Below are 15,121 nucleotides of genomic sequence, written 5' to 3' on the forward strand. Positions count from 1 at the left end.
AAATTTATCAAAATTTTACTTTTAAAGCCAGAACGACATTCTTTAAAACTCTCCAACAGAACTAAGGCAGTTTAGTCCATGTGAACTAATTTGGAAATATATACATGTACACAGCATTTTGAAAGAAAGGCAGCACCCTCTCTTACTGCAAAGTTCAGAAAAATGGATCAACTTTCTTTGAAACAGAGGGGACAGAAGTCTTCTTAAGAAATTTCCAGCTTCAAAGAAAGAGTTAAGTGTTTGTACAGCAATGAATACAACAAGATCATGGTCCATCCCTGAAATTACTAGGCAGTGTATTAATATGAATAAAAGACTGTTAATCAGGGGCAAAGGGAAGATACAGCATAATTTCCTCCAATAGTTACATTATTAGGTGATAAATACTCATTCAGCAGTTTTTCCTGGAGCAACAGTGACATCACATGGTCCTCTCTACTAAATACACCTACACAGAAATCATCTCAAGGAAAAGGCTTAATTCTCTTCTTCATAAAGGGTGTATCAGTCTAAAAGGATCTATCTTTGCAGATGTTAAGGTTTTGCTGAAGAAGTACATTTTTCATTTAATGGCATGTGCTTATGCATAAAAACTAATGATATTCCAAAGACCTATATACAATGTAAGCATTCTTGTTCTCAGAATTTATTGTAAGCCCGGGCAAATGCCTATGCAACTTTGGAACTACTTTTATAATTAAACTTTGCATTAAAATTATAAAACACAAGGCAGTAGCTGCACCTTCACCATTCTTCAAAACTGAAGCACCTAAAATAGATGATAAAATGAAGAATAAAATTGGGGGGTAAGGGGAGGAGTAAGTTCTGAAAGTACTAAGAATGTATTGGATATACAGAATAAACATCAGACCAGGAGGCTGTTGTGTTTGTTTTGCATATGGAGACTATAAAGAGTTAATGTAAGTATCACATTTATATATCACACAGGCAGGCTGATCTCTGTGAGGATATTAAGTTTCTATAAACTCTGTAAACATAACTATATTTGAATTTCATGTGCATACCTATGTATATACTTATATTAGGGAGCTATTCCTACAGTGAAAACTTATTGTAGAAAAGAGAAGAGGCACCAAGACTAAATTAATACAGCAAGTCAGGACCCTACATCATTGATGAAGGCAGCAGAAAGGGATCATCAGTGACTGAATAACCTTTTTGTAGTAAATGTATTATGTAATGTAACATGAATTAGAATGGGAACGTTGAGCTATGTGACAAAAACAAATAACACCTGACTATGACATGAAAACCTTGCAGCAAAAGTCCCTGGATAACTAGGCCACACTTGTATCAGTGGTTATAATTTGATTTAGCATATTTAAACTTTTCTTAAGGAAAAGTGTATTTAAAGGTTTGGATGACCAAATGTAAATAAAATAAGCATGATAGATATCATGATGTTACTGAAGGCTTTCTCAAGCTATATTCCTCAATATATTTTAAATTAAAATAGTTTTTTGGCAGTCAATTTCAGTATTTTTATTGTAAATTTTCCAAATCACCGTTGCATTAGAAAGCTAAAAGTACAATTACGATTTTCATGGCACAAAGTAAGTGGAGTGTAAGCTTAAAATATTGTTGACCTGTTCTTATTAGCTACATAGTAAATTTAAAATCAAGTGGTTTTCCTTTTTGTTATTTAATAGGAAAGCATATTGCTTTAAAATTTGTCATCATTATGCAAGTTTTCCAAGTTCTCATAGTTCATATTTTTAACAGACACTTTTTTTCTCATTTATAGTTTCTTATTTAATACCTCCTGCAATTTCATAGCTTCATTATCTAGAATAAATATGCTGTACTCCTACTGCTTTATGGCACACAGAGGAAAAATACACCACAGCTTCAAAAATTTATATTCAGTACCTGTAACTGCCTCCTCACAAAGAACTAAAATCTTTAGTCCATGGTCAGAATGATACTGTTCACATGGATTTGCTGAGTAAGGCACATCCTTCTCACTGTAAGGGTTAACAGCATGCACAAAGCTAATTGCATCCTTAGTGGAAAAATGTTTCAGATCAACAGTTGGAAACATGGTATAGATGTTACCCAACAGAAGATCATCATGAGCTAAAAACTGTAAATATTAGCTTTTTTAAAAATGCTGAATATGCACCAAATATGATAAAAATCAATGAGAGTTGCCAAGATCTAGCATCTCCAGAAAATCATGATGAAAGTAGCTCAAATTCAGCAACTCGGTCATGTCATTTAAAAAGCAGGTCAGATTCCTGATCATGTTTTTAAAGCAGTTTATTTCCATCGGTTACATATATGGCAGAATCAAGTGCATAATGATGGTTCCTCTCCATATATATTAATACAGTTTTAGGAAAGTAATGACAATTAACAACAGAAACTACAGGCAATATTGACTAAACAACTGAAAAAGACAAGGAGGAGAAAACTCCAACACAAGCCATTGGATCTTCAGCAAGGCAATTACCTCTGTGTATCTGAGCTTACACAAAATGAAAATAATGAATTCCGGAGGGAAATTCTACAAACATTTTTTAATCTGAAGACAAAGCCCATCTATGAACAAAGCCCATTTATGTGAAGGCATGCACCCTATCTGCTGACAAAGCACACTTCACTGTGCTTCAGTTAGGTAACAATGTTGTCTGTGGAAACTTTTCACATCTCTAATAATATATAAATTAGAAAACATAGAGGAAAAAGACAGATGCTGACCTGTCACTACAAAAACGGCCCTCAAACCACTCTTATGAAAATGGAGCTAGTGATTCCATTTTAAATACTGAAGTGCTTCTGGATAAACCAACTCTTCCAACAATCTGTGAACAGATCAACTCCTATTCCAACAAGTACCTTTGTTTTCCTGACCTCTTAATCATTCTGTCAGCAGCTAAATGAAAGATGAAACACTATGATCCCTTGGAGAACGTCAATATAAATCAATGACTTTACCTTTTACACAGTGTATATTCCTCACTGCTTGTGACACCCCTGGGTGGAGGGCGGAACTGCCAGCCATCCCGGGACCCTGCAGAGTAGTCAAAACTTAGGTTACTTCTCTAATTGACAAGTATTTTTGAGTCACACAGTAACTGCATCTCTAAACATCAACCCAATTTTGCTTATGTACAAATATAGTTTAAATGCCAAAAATTAATTTTCAGTCCCTAACAAAGGTTCTAAGGTTATGAAGGGAAGTTTCAAACAATTTGCAGAATGAAGCAAGCTCTCATACAGCACTTTGACCAATAATAGAAACTTCTGCTTCCAAATTCAGTCAATTGTGAGATAATTCTACCTCAATCCCCAGGGCTCATCTTGATATTCAAGCCCATTTTGCTTTCTGACTACTATGCAGTGTTGAGCCTTCAGCAGAATCCAAGTCTTCTCACTACAAAATGAAGTAGCTTTAGATTTGAGTTACATACCTTCTTCTAAATCTTCTACATGATATCCTGATGGCACTTTACCAGCTGCCTACAATTACATAAAAAAATCACAGTTATAAAGGAACACAAAATTTCCTCAACAAGAACTGCTTTGGCTTCTGTGCTGACAAAATATGTTATAGAACAATCAATACAAAAATATTAATGAGAAGTCTGAAATCACTTCCAGTTACAAACATGAATTTCGTATTAGCCTAACAAATGGTGTGCAGCTGTTGATAAAAGGCATTCTGACAGGAACATTGAGTCCACTCATTGTTAGAAGAAAATTTTAGAGATTTTTACAAAATCAAATTCCACCCTGTGATCATTTGAATGCGGACTGCAGTGAGGTTTTTTAAATGCCAAAACTCTAAACTGTATTGAGGTGTCTTTCAGTTTTGAATCTACATTAAAAATAAAGCCCAATTCAATGAGAAAGCATAAGGAAAAAAAGGTGACAATTTAATCAGTAGACATGACAAGTTAACCTCTAATACAAAACAAAAAAAGGTGACTGAGAGGGTATTTTTACTTGTTAACCAATTTCTTAAGTCATGTTTATTACTTCAGAATCATTTCTAACAGAGAAAAATACACTAAATAAATAAATAATGCAGATCTAAATGCTTTGAGTTATATTTGCTACTTCAATAGAGTCAACAACCTATTAGCATCCTTCTCTGTTTTCTCATACATCAAGCAAGATTGTGATGAAAGGCTCCTGAATAGGTAGGTGGTAGACAGACAGACCAGTGGAAACAACATCTGAACCAGTATGTTCATAGTGAGCCCAGATCTCCTGGGACACATGAAAACAAGCCTTTCAGCTGTTTCAGGTACTGCTCATTATTTTCCCTAATAATATGTTCATTATTACCTCCGTTTCAGCAAGAAGTGTTTTCAGTCGTGTCAGATCTTTAGTTACCATCCCGTTCTGGGGGGAGAAAGAACATTAATACATCAAACACATAAACCTTCACATGCATTAAACCACAGTAATTAAGTTAATTTCTACCCACACCACTACCCACAAAAAGGGCAAGAAGGAAAAATAAGTTTTACTTACAATGCACAATTTTAAATGAAATACTACATAACACTGAGCAAACGTTACAGTGAAAAAGGGAATTCTACACTGGCCAAAACCAGCACTAGACTTACAGCAAGTATCAATACAGGACAGTGCAGGCGAGCAGCATATGTAAAACAACTCAAGGAAAAAAAATATTTCTTATGAAATTTAGCTGCCACTCAATACAAATATTAGTAGCTAGAACGCTTATTGATTGCTGTCTTCCAGAACAGTACTCTACATGCACAGTAGCCAAGGATGCAGTACAGCCCAAAGGACAAAGACTCAGGAGATCTATGCTCTATTACCAGCTTGGCCACCTTATGCAAGTCAATTCACTTCTCCGTGCCTCAGTTTCCCATCTGCAAAATGGGGACAGTGACACTGACTGTCTTCAGAGTACTTTGCTAGCTACTGATGCAAAGCACTACACATAAGCCATATGCTATGGTTACTGAAACACTTTGGCTCTAAAAGTTTCACTGCTGTTGCAGTGATAGATCAATTTCTTCTTAAGGATCTCCTTTAGAAATTACTGATTTCAACAGTTTTATAACTCCTTCTGCTCTGATGTAGACTATGTAATTTTTGGAGTTTTCACTAAAAAACAAAGATTAGCCATGTAACTAAAAGTAACTGCATATTTAAGTACATCTGAAGCAAAAATATTTCAAAATTTAATTTATCTGCAATATATAGCTAAGTGTAGCAATTTCACACTCATATAAGTCAAAACTTTGACTGAAGACACCCAGACCTGTGGTTTTTATTTCAATAACCTCTTGCAGAAATTTAATTGAGTGCTACTACATTTGTTAGACTTCTCCAAATTTTGACTGTGCGACTGAGCAGCAGATATTACTGTCTTTCCTGAAAACTTACACCCTCAACAATTCTCACACTTAGGCTTTTTTCAAAATGATTTTTCACTGCTTCAGCAGAAGGCTGAAAATTGAACCTGTTGAGCTTAAACATATCAGAGCATAAAAATGTTACCAAGATTCATTCTCTTAAGTCACTGGGGAGGAAACTGGATGGATTCCAACTCTTCAGTAAATTCATTCAAAAACTTTGTTTTATTTCTTCTCTTGGACAATGGCACAAGTCAGTAAAGTTGTTGATTTTAATATTCCTACTGAAAACAATGGTGTCTAACAACCTAGTGCTTGTAAAAACCTCTCAAACTCTGCTTTGGGATGACACTGGAATTATATACAAAGCTACCTTTACTTGTACAGTAGCTCAAAACAAGGGCACTGTACATTTCCTGCGATAAGGAGCTTTTGGCTATTTTACTAATTTTTCCTGAAGGCAAGTTTCCTTTGACCTCACCAGGAATTTTTCAGTGAAATATTTTTTTATTAGAAAACACCAGCTACACAAAGAGAAAACTCTTTTCTTTCCATAAAGATGGCAATGGCAGTGGGGAAAGGGAATTCAGGATATACACCAGACAGACAAACAGAACTCCCTTTCAAAAACAACCTACTGATTAATTTAAGCACCAAGATATAGGAGACATGATCAAATTTCAAGGTAATAGGGTCTCCTACAACAGCTTCTGATGTCACTTACACACTCCTCATGGTCTGACCAGAGCTGCTCTTGTCTGTGCTATGACCATGTTTCTGGATTTAGCATGGTATTTAATCTAGATTACAGAAATAAAAAGGTCACTATCCTTTGGAGACTTATATAAATCCCTAATTTTCCCCATATGAGTAGTCATATAAGAGTCAGAACAGTTACTTACACATATGGGGTTAGAAGCATCTTTACAAGCTTTGATAGTTCAAGGTTAAAATAGAAGCTTCAAATTCAAACCTCTATCTTCATCTTGAAATGCAAAGCTTTTCCTCCCCACCCTCCAAAAAAAAAAAAAAAAAGCTTTCCATGCTGTCTTACAACATACCACAGGACAGTTATTTAAAGTCCTATCAATAATTTTTCTGCTTTAATGGCTAAACTTCCTGAAGTACACACAAAATAGTATCAGGGGCAACTTAAAAAAGTAAGCAAAAGTGTGAGATTTACACTATTCTAGTCAATCACACAAATACGCAAATTATTTTGCATTCCCTGAGGATTCAGAGCCAACAACAAAAAAACTTTTCAAAATGGTAACAACTCTGAAACACTGGCAATGCAACAACCTAGGTATCCTGATGATATATGCATGCCCATATACTTATCTCTGTCTTTTTCATACAAATCATATTTGTTGCAACCTGCCAGTCAAACATATGTTCAGAAGTTTGTTATTAAACACATTTTTGAAAAGGAAATACATAACTACTTTTTAAATTATGCAGATTGCAGCAAACCCACTTACCAGTGATTCACCCATCAGTGATTTGGAAAGAACATTAGACACAATTTGCAGCTTCCCTTTAAGATGCATGCAGCAGAGCACTGCACGGAAAGATCCATCTCCCTTGGCCAGCCCCTCTCCCAGCACTGCAACACAAATCAGCAACTATTAGCTTCATCACAGTATACGTTTAAATAAACTATATATAGTTTTCCTTCACCTTTTACATGAAAATAAAGTCTGAAACTTGGGTTGAATCCTTGGCTTCTTGGAAAGACAAGTCTTGGACGGAAAGGAAGTATTACTTGCTCTTGTTTAATATTAACTTGAAGCTTGTCTCCCACCATCTAAGAAAAGCTGTACATGAGCTCAAAAAAAGGTTGTAAAGTTTACATGCTAAAACAGACAAAAATTAAATATGGGAAGGGTAAATTCAAATATATGACAAAGACACAAAAGACCTCCTCTTCACAGAAAGGGTAAAAAAAAAAAAATAGCAACCAACAACTTCTCAGTAACACAAACATGCTCAGGAAGATCCATTCATGCTCACAAAAAGCATGCCCTGTCGTTTCCAAATATAGCTAACCTCCTCGTGCTCAATTCCTGCTACTTTAAAAGGGCTTTTATTCACTTACACTGTAAAGCGCAGGATATAGGAGCCATTGTTTGAGTCCAGAAATTTACAGGCTCCATGTAACAGAAAACTTTCCTAACGCTTTCTAGCACTGGATCAGATAGCTAGCCAAACAGACACTTTCATTGACACTTCCAATAGTGAAAGGATTTATTTCACGATATAGACGTGCTTTAGACAAGGAGGAATAACACTTAATCATATATATTACCTGTCCAGAAAACGAAATGCCAGAGTGACTAAAAAACTAGTAAACTAAGCATGTGAGTTGAAAAGAAGGCTGGACAGTTGTTTAAAATTATGAAATTATAATATATATTACTGCTATTGCAGGCAACATCAACATCTGTGTTTATACTGCTACTCATGCAGATGCAAACAGCTCCTGTTAAGTGCTAACAGGAATTTTACATTCACCACAACTTCAGGATTACATTTTAAAATAATAAATCAAAACTCCTCACTCAACAGACCTTCACATCATTAACAGAAATTGCATGAAAGACTAAGGAAAAACATAGTCCCACAGAACATCTACATAAAAAAATCTAGACATCTCTTCAAAATGAAATGGTAACTAAATCCTGTTTCTGAAGTGTCTCAAAGATTAGTCTGAATTCACCACTCTGATGATACTGACCACATTTCCAAAAATAGAGCTTACTTCCCAAATCAGAAGAAGCAGTGCCAGAAATAGCTTTAATATGTCTGACAGTTTGCTATTTTAACCTCAAAGATTATATGTCCAATTATGATATTTCATATCATTAACCTCATAGCACCACCAAGCTAAAACTTACAGTTGCACATAAAAAGTTACAACACATTAACTAGTATCTTTTGGTAGAGATTTCTGGAATAATTTAGCAGACTGTAAATTATCATCATTCCTTGTAACAGTGCAAGCAGCAGACTATAAAGAGCATGTATTTCCCCAGCTATTCCAAACTGTACTTATCATTCGGGTTAAAATGAAACAGTCATAGGTATGCAACATGTCAAGTCTTGTAAAAAGACAGAACAGCAGCTTGAATAGAACTTTGTCTGTTAAAAAAACCCTGTGAGTAGCAAGGCAGTGTGAGTATCAGGTAGTCCATATTAAGGTTGTTTCTTCCCAAGGATATTTCAAACAGAAAACTAAAACTAAGACCTTTCATTATCATAAATGCAGATACTCTAAACTGTCAGATGCTGGGCTACAATTGAGAACAACACTTCACACGGAACCACAACCAAATAGTTCATTCATATGTTCATAGAAGTATGGGTGGGTGGGTGTGTATACAAATACACATACATACACACACAGAAGATTTTTATATACCTACATAAACATGGCATTAATAAACTGCAAAATTTCCTCAGTTTTAAATCTGAACAAAATATTCACAGAATATGCTGGCATGAATTAAGGAAAGTAACATTAAACTGGACACCATTTCTTTCTTACTAATATACACGTGAAAGCTGTTTTCACTGCTTAATTTAAAAAAAAAAAAAAAAAAAAAAAGTAGACATCAGTACTCCTGTTCCACCCACTTCTATGCCCATCCAGTGAGAGAAGAAAAATAGTTAACATGACAGTTCCTTCAAGATACTTATAACTGATATATATGCCAAGAAAAGGTTTCACAGATGTCACCCATCTACCCCTCTGACAAGCCCATCAGATCTCATCAATGAGAATACTATTCATTAAACAGCATTCTCCCTCCTACCTCCTTTAACCATCATTCAACTTTCCATATGTGTGTGTCTCACTTTTATTTGCCATCATGAAAGAGAACTGTGAGGTTAGTTAGAATTTTACACCCTTGGCATATATCAACAGTTAAAAGAAGCAGCTTTAAAAAAAATCCAGACTATTTTAAGAGTGGTACTGATCAAGTGATGTTCAGCCCTTTTACATTTGTTAAACTTAAATTTTACGCCTACTGAAAGCAAGTTTACTTTTCTTAGTTATGTTCTGTGGACCTTCACAGGCAGGCTGCAGATCCCCACAAATTCCCCAGACTATGACTTGAGTGTGAGTGAAGACAAATCCATTTAAAAAAAACCAAACCAAAACGAAACAAAAAAAACAAACAACAACAACAACAAAAAAAAACCCACACACACAAAAAAAAAATCACAAACCACAACACCACAAAAAACCTACACACAAACCCAGAAAGGAATGATTTAAAGATTATCATTGTTAGCACAGGAACGTCAGAACAGTATATCTACAACACAGTCTGTGCAACAAAACTGGTTTGAGGAAATTTCCTCTAAAGTTCAAGAGTAGTTGAGGACCTAAAAACTGAAAGGTGAGATCTACCCACATTTTCTTTCCAAATCTAACTGGTAAATTCTGATCCAATGCTTACCAAACTCAGCAGAGTTCTCAGCGAGTTTTGAATCACTTGCATTATATATGAATAACAGAACATTAGCAAGGATGGTTAATACCTTTAAAAATACCCCAACCGAACAAGGCAGTGAAACATGAAAGGCTCAATCTCAAAGTGACATGTGCACATTTAGAAGCTTTAACGAATAGGAATAAAAGTAAGTACATCATATTGATTTTCTCTGAATCAAGTCCCAAAATGCAAACCAAAATATTCACCACATCCCTAGGAAGAAAGACAGAACAATCGTCTGTCCTTATCTTCACAAGATTCCTAACACTATTGATTCATCCTACACTTGTATACTAAGATATCTATTAGCCAAATAGCACTGCTGTACCAAACACATGCATTTCAGTTCTGGTACTTGAACACTAGTTACAAAATAGTGAGATATCTCTTAAAAAAAAAAAAAAAAAAAAGGTAGAAAAAGTATTATAAAGCAGATACATAATTTTAACTAGAAAAAAAAAAAAGGTAACAAACTAACAAATCTGGGCATCAGTTTTAAAAATTCAGACAACTGACTGCAATTTATAATACTATGTAATAAAAAAGAAATAAGCATACCATGCCTACAGTCTTCATCTGCTTGCCCATATTTTTTCTGAAAGGTAAAACATGAAAAGTTTAAAAATAGCATTATTCCAGTTAGCATAAACAACCACATGCTTGAATTATAAGTTTAAGAATCCAATACCTCGTTTTTTCTTGGGTGGAACATGTAAAGCACATATTATATTTGACAGATAATTAATTCTTAGAATGCTGACTTTTTCTCAAATTCTCAGCAAATACACATTTTAAAAGAACATGAATGGGCAAAGGTGTATGTTTATGTATATGTTTGTAGGTGGCTCACAACACCTAGAAAAAAATACAAAAACCTAACTTGCTTTTCTAACCACTGTAATTTTTAAAAAAAAAAAAAACTTGCACTATGGTGCCATTGAAATTTGTAAGATATGAATTATATTTTACTCAGTCTTATCAGTAGTGATTTTAAAAATTACATCATTTAGTAAAACAAGAAGGAAAATTCAGATTCTTTTTTTTTTTTTTTATTTTATAAGCCTTCAAGTATCTATATAATCCAAATCTTTAATAGGAAGGTTTTGATTACAAGTATTTTTCCAAAGCCCCTGAAGACTTACTGCAATAATTTTTACTACAATGTACACCCCAATAGGTGCCTCACAGGATTTTCAAAGGCATCCAAATCAGAAATGTATTAAATACTGCTAATCATCCATCTGCAAATTGTCTATGTAAATAATATTGAGAAGTCAAGTCTGTAGTAACACAACTTCCATTAAAAAAAAAATAAAAAACTGTTATTTCTGAATCTCTTCCCCTGAGGAGCTGTAAGATAGGTCACATCTTCATTTAGGAAGTTTTCCAATTCTCGTTTTGTACACTGAATAGTCCAATTCAGCTATCTATTTAAAGAAGGCTTAAAAATGCTCCCTAATCAGATGGGCAAGACTTATCTTAAAGCTGCCCAGCAAGATCTTACATTTTGGACAAACTTTTTTCTACTTGGGATGAAACTGTTCATACTGTTCAATACATGAAGACAAAGGGTGGTCAAGGCCCCTGTAAATCTGTAATAACATTTCCAAAACAGAAAGGTTCATTAAGCAGGCTGTAGGTTTATGCTGAAGCACTGTAATGTGCTTTCCTTTAAGAAACTGTAGGTTTCTGATGCTTTTTAAAGGAGGGACACAGATTTGGCAATGGAATCACCTATAATTCAAGGTTATGCCTCTTGCCTCGCATTTACAAACCTTTGTAAAACTCCAGTTTTCACATTCCCATTAAAAATCTGCTTGACCATAAAAGTTACATCTTTCACCAGATATGCTCTAGCACAGCAATGGCGAACTAGTATATGATCAAATATTAAATGTCTAGTGTTAGGCCTATGCAAATGGAGCTACATTATATGAACTGCCTACCTGAATTCTGGCATTTCTTTGTTTTTTGAGTGTTTAGATTTGCAACCTTAATTTCATGCTCTTTAAAGATAACGTAATTTGGTTTGCAATTCAGTGTAACTGTACAAACCTAATGCCTTAATATCAGTATTTTGCCTTCTTGGATTTTTTTTTTTAAAAAGTATTTTTCTTCATTCTTTTAGAGAACTGTGATTCAGACCTGAACTACTTAGAGGTCCCAATCCTGAAAAATAAATGGATCAGGGAAAACTACCAAGACAGAAGCCTCATATATGCTTTAGCAAGAGGAATTCTGTGGCAAACCAACATGCCAATCACAGTAAAACTCAATTTTATTTAAATCTCGATGGCATAAGACACTTGATTGTTCTTTCCAGTTCACTAGATACTAGTAAAGAGTCACACTCACAAGTTGTAAAAAGGAAGCAATTCTATACAGAAGAGTCTCGATTTTGATGCGGTCGAGTTCTGCCTGGCATGCCTCCGGGAGGTGAGCTGGGGGGTACTGGCTGAGGGAAAGGAGAGCCTCTGTGCAATGCTTCACTGCCACTTCATAATCCTGCTGCTTAAGAGATTCACGTGCTTGTTCACATGACTTCTCTGGTCTTCTGTCTGCCATGACTCAGGGACAGAAATCCTAGAGTGGGGGCAGAGGGGATGATAAAATGTTGGTTAGCTGTATAATGGCAGTGACAATTTGCCAACCAACTTCCATTCCCATCTCAAGGTGCTGTATCACATCCCCTTCAATTTATGCCATTCGCATTTTCTATCCCAAGCTTTCTCACTAACTAACCTCTTCCCAATCTTTTCTCCATCACTCCCAGCTCTCAATTTTGATTCTAATTCAAGAAGGTATTTAAGCCCATGACTGATTTTAAGAATGTAAGAAGTGGTTTCAAATTTTGAAGTCAGCATGGATTTAAGCACTTAGCTAGAGACTTTTGGGTCTTCACTGGCAACATGATTTTCACTTTGGAAGTAATACAACTCATCCACCAGCTGCTCTTTCTTCAAGCCTGCAGCCATTTACTCCAAGACACCTTTCTCTTCAAAACACTTCTCACCTACGCTCAGGGGAAGGAGCTGCACTTTCCGACTGGGTGAATCACAATGTGGATGGACAAGGATGAATGAAAAAGAACTGCAAGTCATCAGGAAACCACTTGACTCTTCCTTCAGTTGGTTTATTTCCATTTATGTCTGAGAATGTCTAGATACCCCTACCACACCAACACCTCTGTGCAGAACTTCTTAAATAATTTTGAAGTAAATACTTGGGGGAGCAGGGGGAAGGAGGATTGAAACAGTTGTGATAAAACTCTGTGTACAAGACAGACAACATTATCTGCTAATAAACTGAAACAAATGGTTATCCACAATCTAAACCATCAGTAGAAAAGCAAAACACTTCCATAATCCCTATCTACATTCTCCACTCATTGACATATTTAAATATATGACACACATCCCTAGAAACACTGTACTTTAAAGCTGATTTCATAAAAATGTGTTCTGACAATTGAAATAGGAAAAAAATGTAAGGTCTCGTTTTGTCTCGTTTTCATTTTTAGCAAGCAATATACTATCAATATTTGTGATTATATATCAACTATTACAATTGTCTCAAATAACTATCTTCAGACCACTTTAAAAATTCATTGATAAGAACTTCCTTTACACTTGATATTTTTATGTTTTTAACTAAACTAAGGTAAAGTAACTTCAAGAAGTTAATCTGAAGGTCAAATAAATGCATTTTCCTTGTAAGAAAAATAGGTCACTATCCCACTTCTCTCATTAACACATGCCTAAGTCAATATACAGTAGAAATGTAAACAAGACTTTTCATATATGACATAGTGTTCTATGTGTTCGTTTCCGTTCTTAAAATATGATTTTCAGTATCAGTAGAGAAACATAAAGGAATATTTCTCAAGACAATTTTTACTTAAACCATCTCCTCTCTTACAACGTTTATATAAAAATTTCTTATGTACAACAATATATCTTCCCAAAAAATCAAGGAACACATGCATGAATAATTTGCTGTTGTTCTGATACAAATCTCTGATATATGCCTCTTAATAATGTCCTTGCAAAATATTACCTCATTCATCCAAGTATTTCTTTTCCTCCTAAAAATAAGTTCCCATTTTCAATCAGAATAGGAACAGGCAAATAGGTTTTGCATTTCCATACATATGAATAAATTCCTTCATGGAGTAATTCTATTCACATTAAAGACACTCAGCTGGATCACTTAAGCATGCATTTTCAATTATATAAATGTTAGGTATTCTTAAGCTGTTTATGCAAAGATCCTTTCTAGATACAGCTAAAAATTATATTGATTTCCATTTCACTAGCATTTTAGGCCACAGTGAATTTTACAGATCTAGGATTTGCTTCAATAGTAACACAACAGTTAATTGATGTTTTTCACATGTCCATTGTTTTCCTCCTAAGGGACTGAACAGATAGGATTGCGTGAACTCTGCTGTACTTTTGATTTTGTTACTTCATGGCTGACATACACCCAAAATTCCTTTGACCAAAAATCTGAGCAGAGGTTCTGTGTGTTTATTCCCAAATAATTGATTATACACAGATCTCATCCTAACTGACCTGGCCAGCATAACTGACAGGCATTTGAAAGCTATGTTATCCAGCCCTTCTTCTCCAACATGGCACCAAGTAAAAGAAAAACATTTTTATTTATCAGTTGTCTTAGGCTGGCTGTTTTGATAAATACTGAACTAGTCTGTGTGAGGATACACACCCAGCAGTGGTCTACTATACTGCAAAGGCCACACAATTTCTTTGATCAACTTGAAGACTGAAAAGAGAACTTCAGAGGATGGAACTGACCCCAAGCAATAACCTGTAGATTAAGTTAAGTAGAGCTAAAAGAAGTCAGGACCAGGCTGTTTAGATAACTGGGCTAAACTGAGTCATACTATCAGTATTTCAGAGTATAATTAAAAAAACTTCTGAAGTCACAGTGCATGGGACATGGTGATAGATAAGGAATCACTACAGTGTAATTTGTTTTTTTTAAAAAAATCTAGTCATAACAAAGAAAACCAGGATGTGGACAACACATGGAAAATGATACATTCAGGCTCTCAGATTTTATTTCAATTCCATTTATATCCATACATGCAGACACAAACATGCACATTTATTGGGTGTTTGTACCATCTACTTCAGACTCCAATCCAGGTACTTTTCCTCGGAGGCACCTGGCTCTTCCTGCTGATTCTAAAAACCCGTGCTCCTAGTTTTGGTCCCCTGAGCTGTGCCTGAATTT

General features: G+C 35.1%; 1 protein-coding gene across 5 annotated transcripts in view; it reads right to left on the reverse strand.

The window, feature by feature from the left end:
• Positions 1 to 15,121, reverse strand: part of HELZ (helicase with zinc finger) — a 93,047-nt gene that overhangs the window by 63,452 nt on the left and 14,474 nt on the right. For 3 of the 5 annotated variants that reach the window (XM_042802536.1, XM_042802534.1, XM_042802535.1), the window contains exons 2-7: positions 12,218 to 12,445; positions 10,421 to 10,457; positions 6,842 to 6,966; positions 4,315 to 4,371; positions 3,435 to 3,483; positions 2,959 to 3,034 (exon numbers count right to left, since the gene is read on the reverse strand). In XM_042802536.1, coding sequence (XP_042658470.1) covers positions 2,959 to 3,034; positions 3,435 to 3,483; positions 4,315 to 4,371; positions 6,842 to 6,966; positions 10,421 to 10,457; positions 12,218 to 12,427 — 554 coding nt within the window. In that variant the 5' untranslated portion in view covers positions 12,428 to 12,445. The remainder of the gene's footprint in view (positions 1 to 2,958; positions 3,035 to 3,434; positions 3,484 to 4,314; positions 4,372 to 6,841; positions 6,967 to 10,420; positions 10,458 to 12,217; positions 12,446 to 15,121) is intronic. The other 2 variants (XM_042802538.1, XM_042802537.1) reach the window with 2 other exon arrangements.

The sequence above is a fragment of the Tyto alba genome, unplaced genomic scaffold (genome assembly GCF_018691265.1).
Source record: "Tyto alba isolate M040663 unplaced genomic scaffold, T.alba_DEE_v4.0 Super-Scaffold_39, whole genome shotgun sequence".
In the NCBI taxonomy this organism is placed as follows: Eukaryota; Metazoa; Chordata; class Aves; order Strigiformes; family Tytonidae; genus Tyto; species Tyto alba.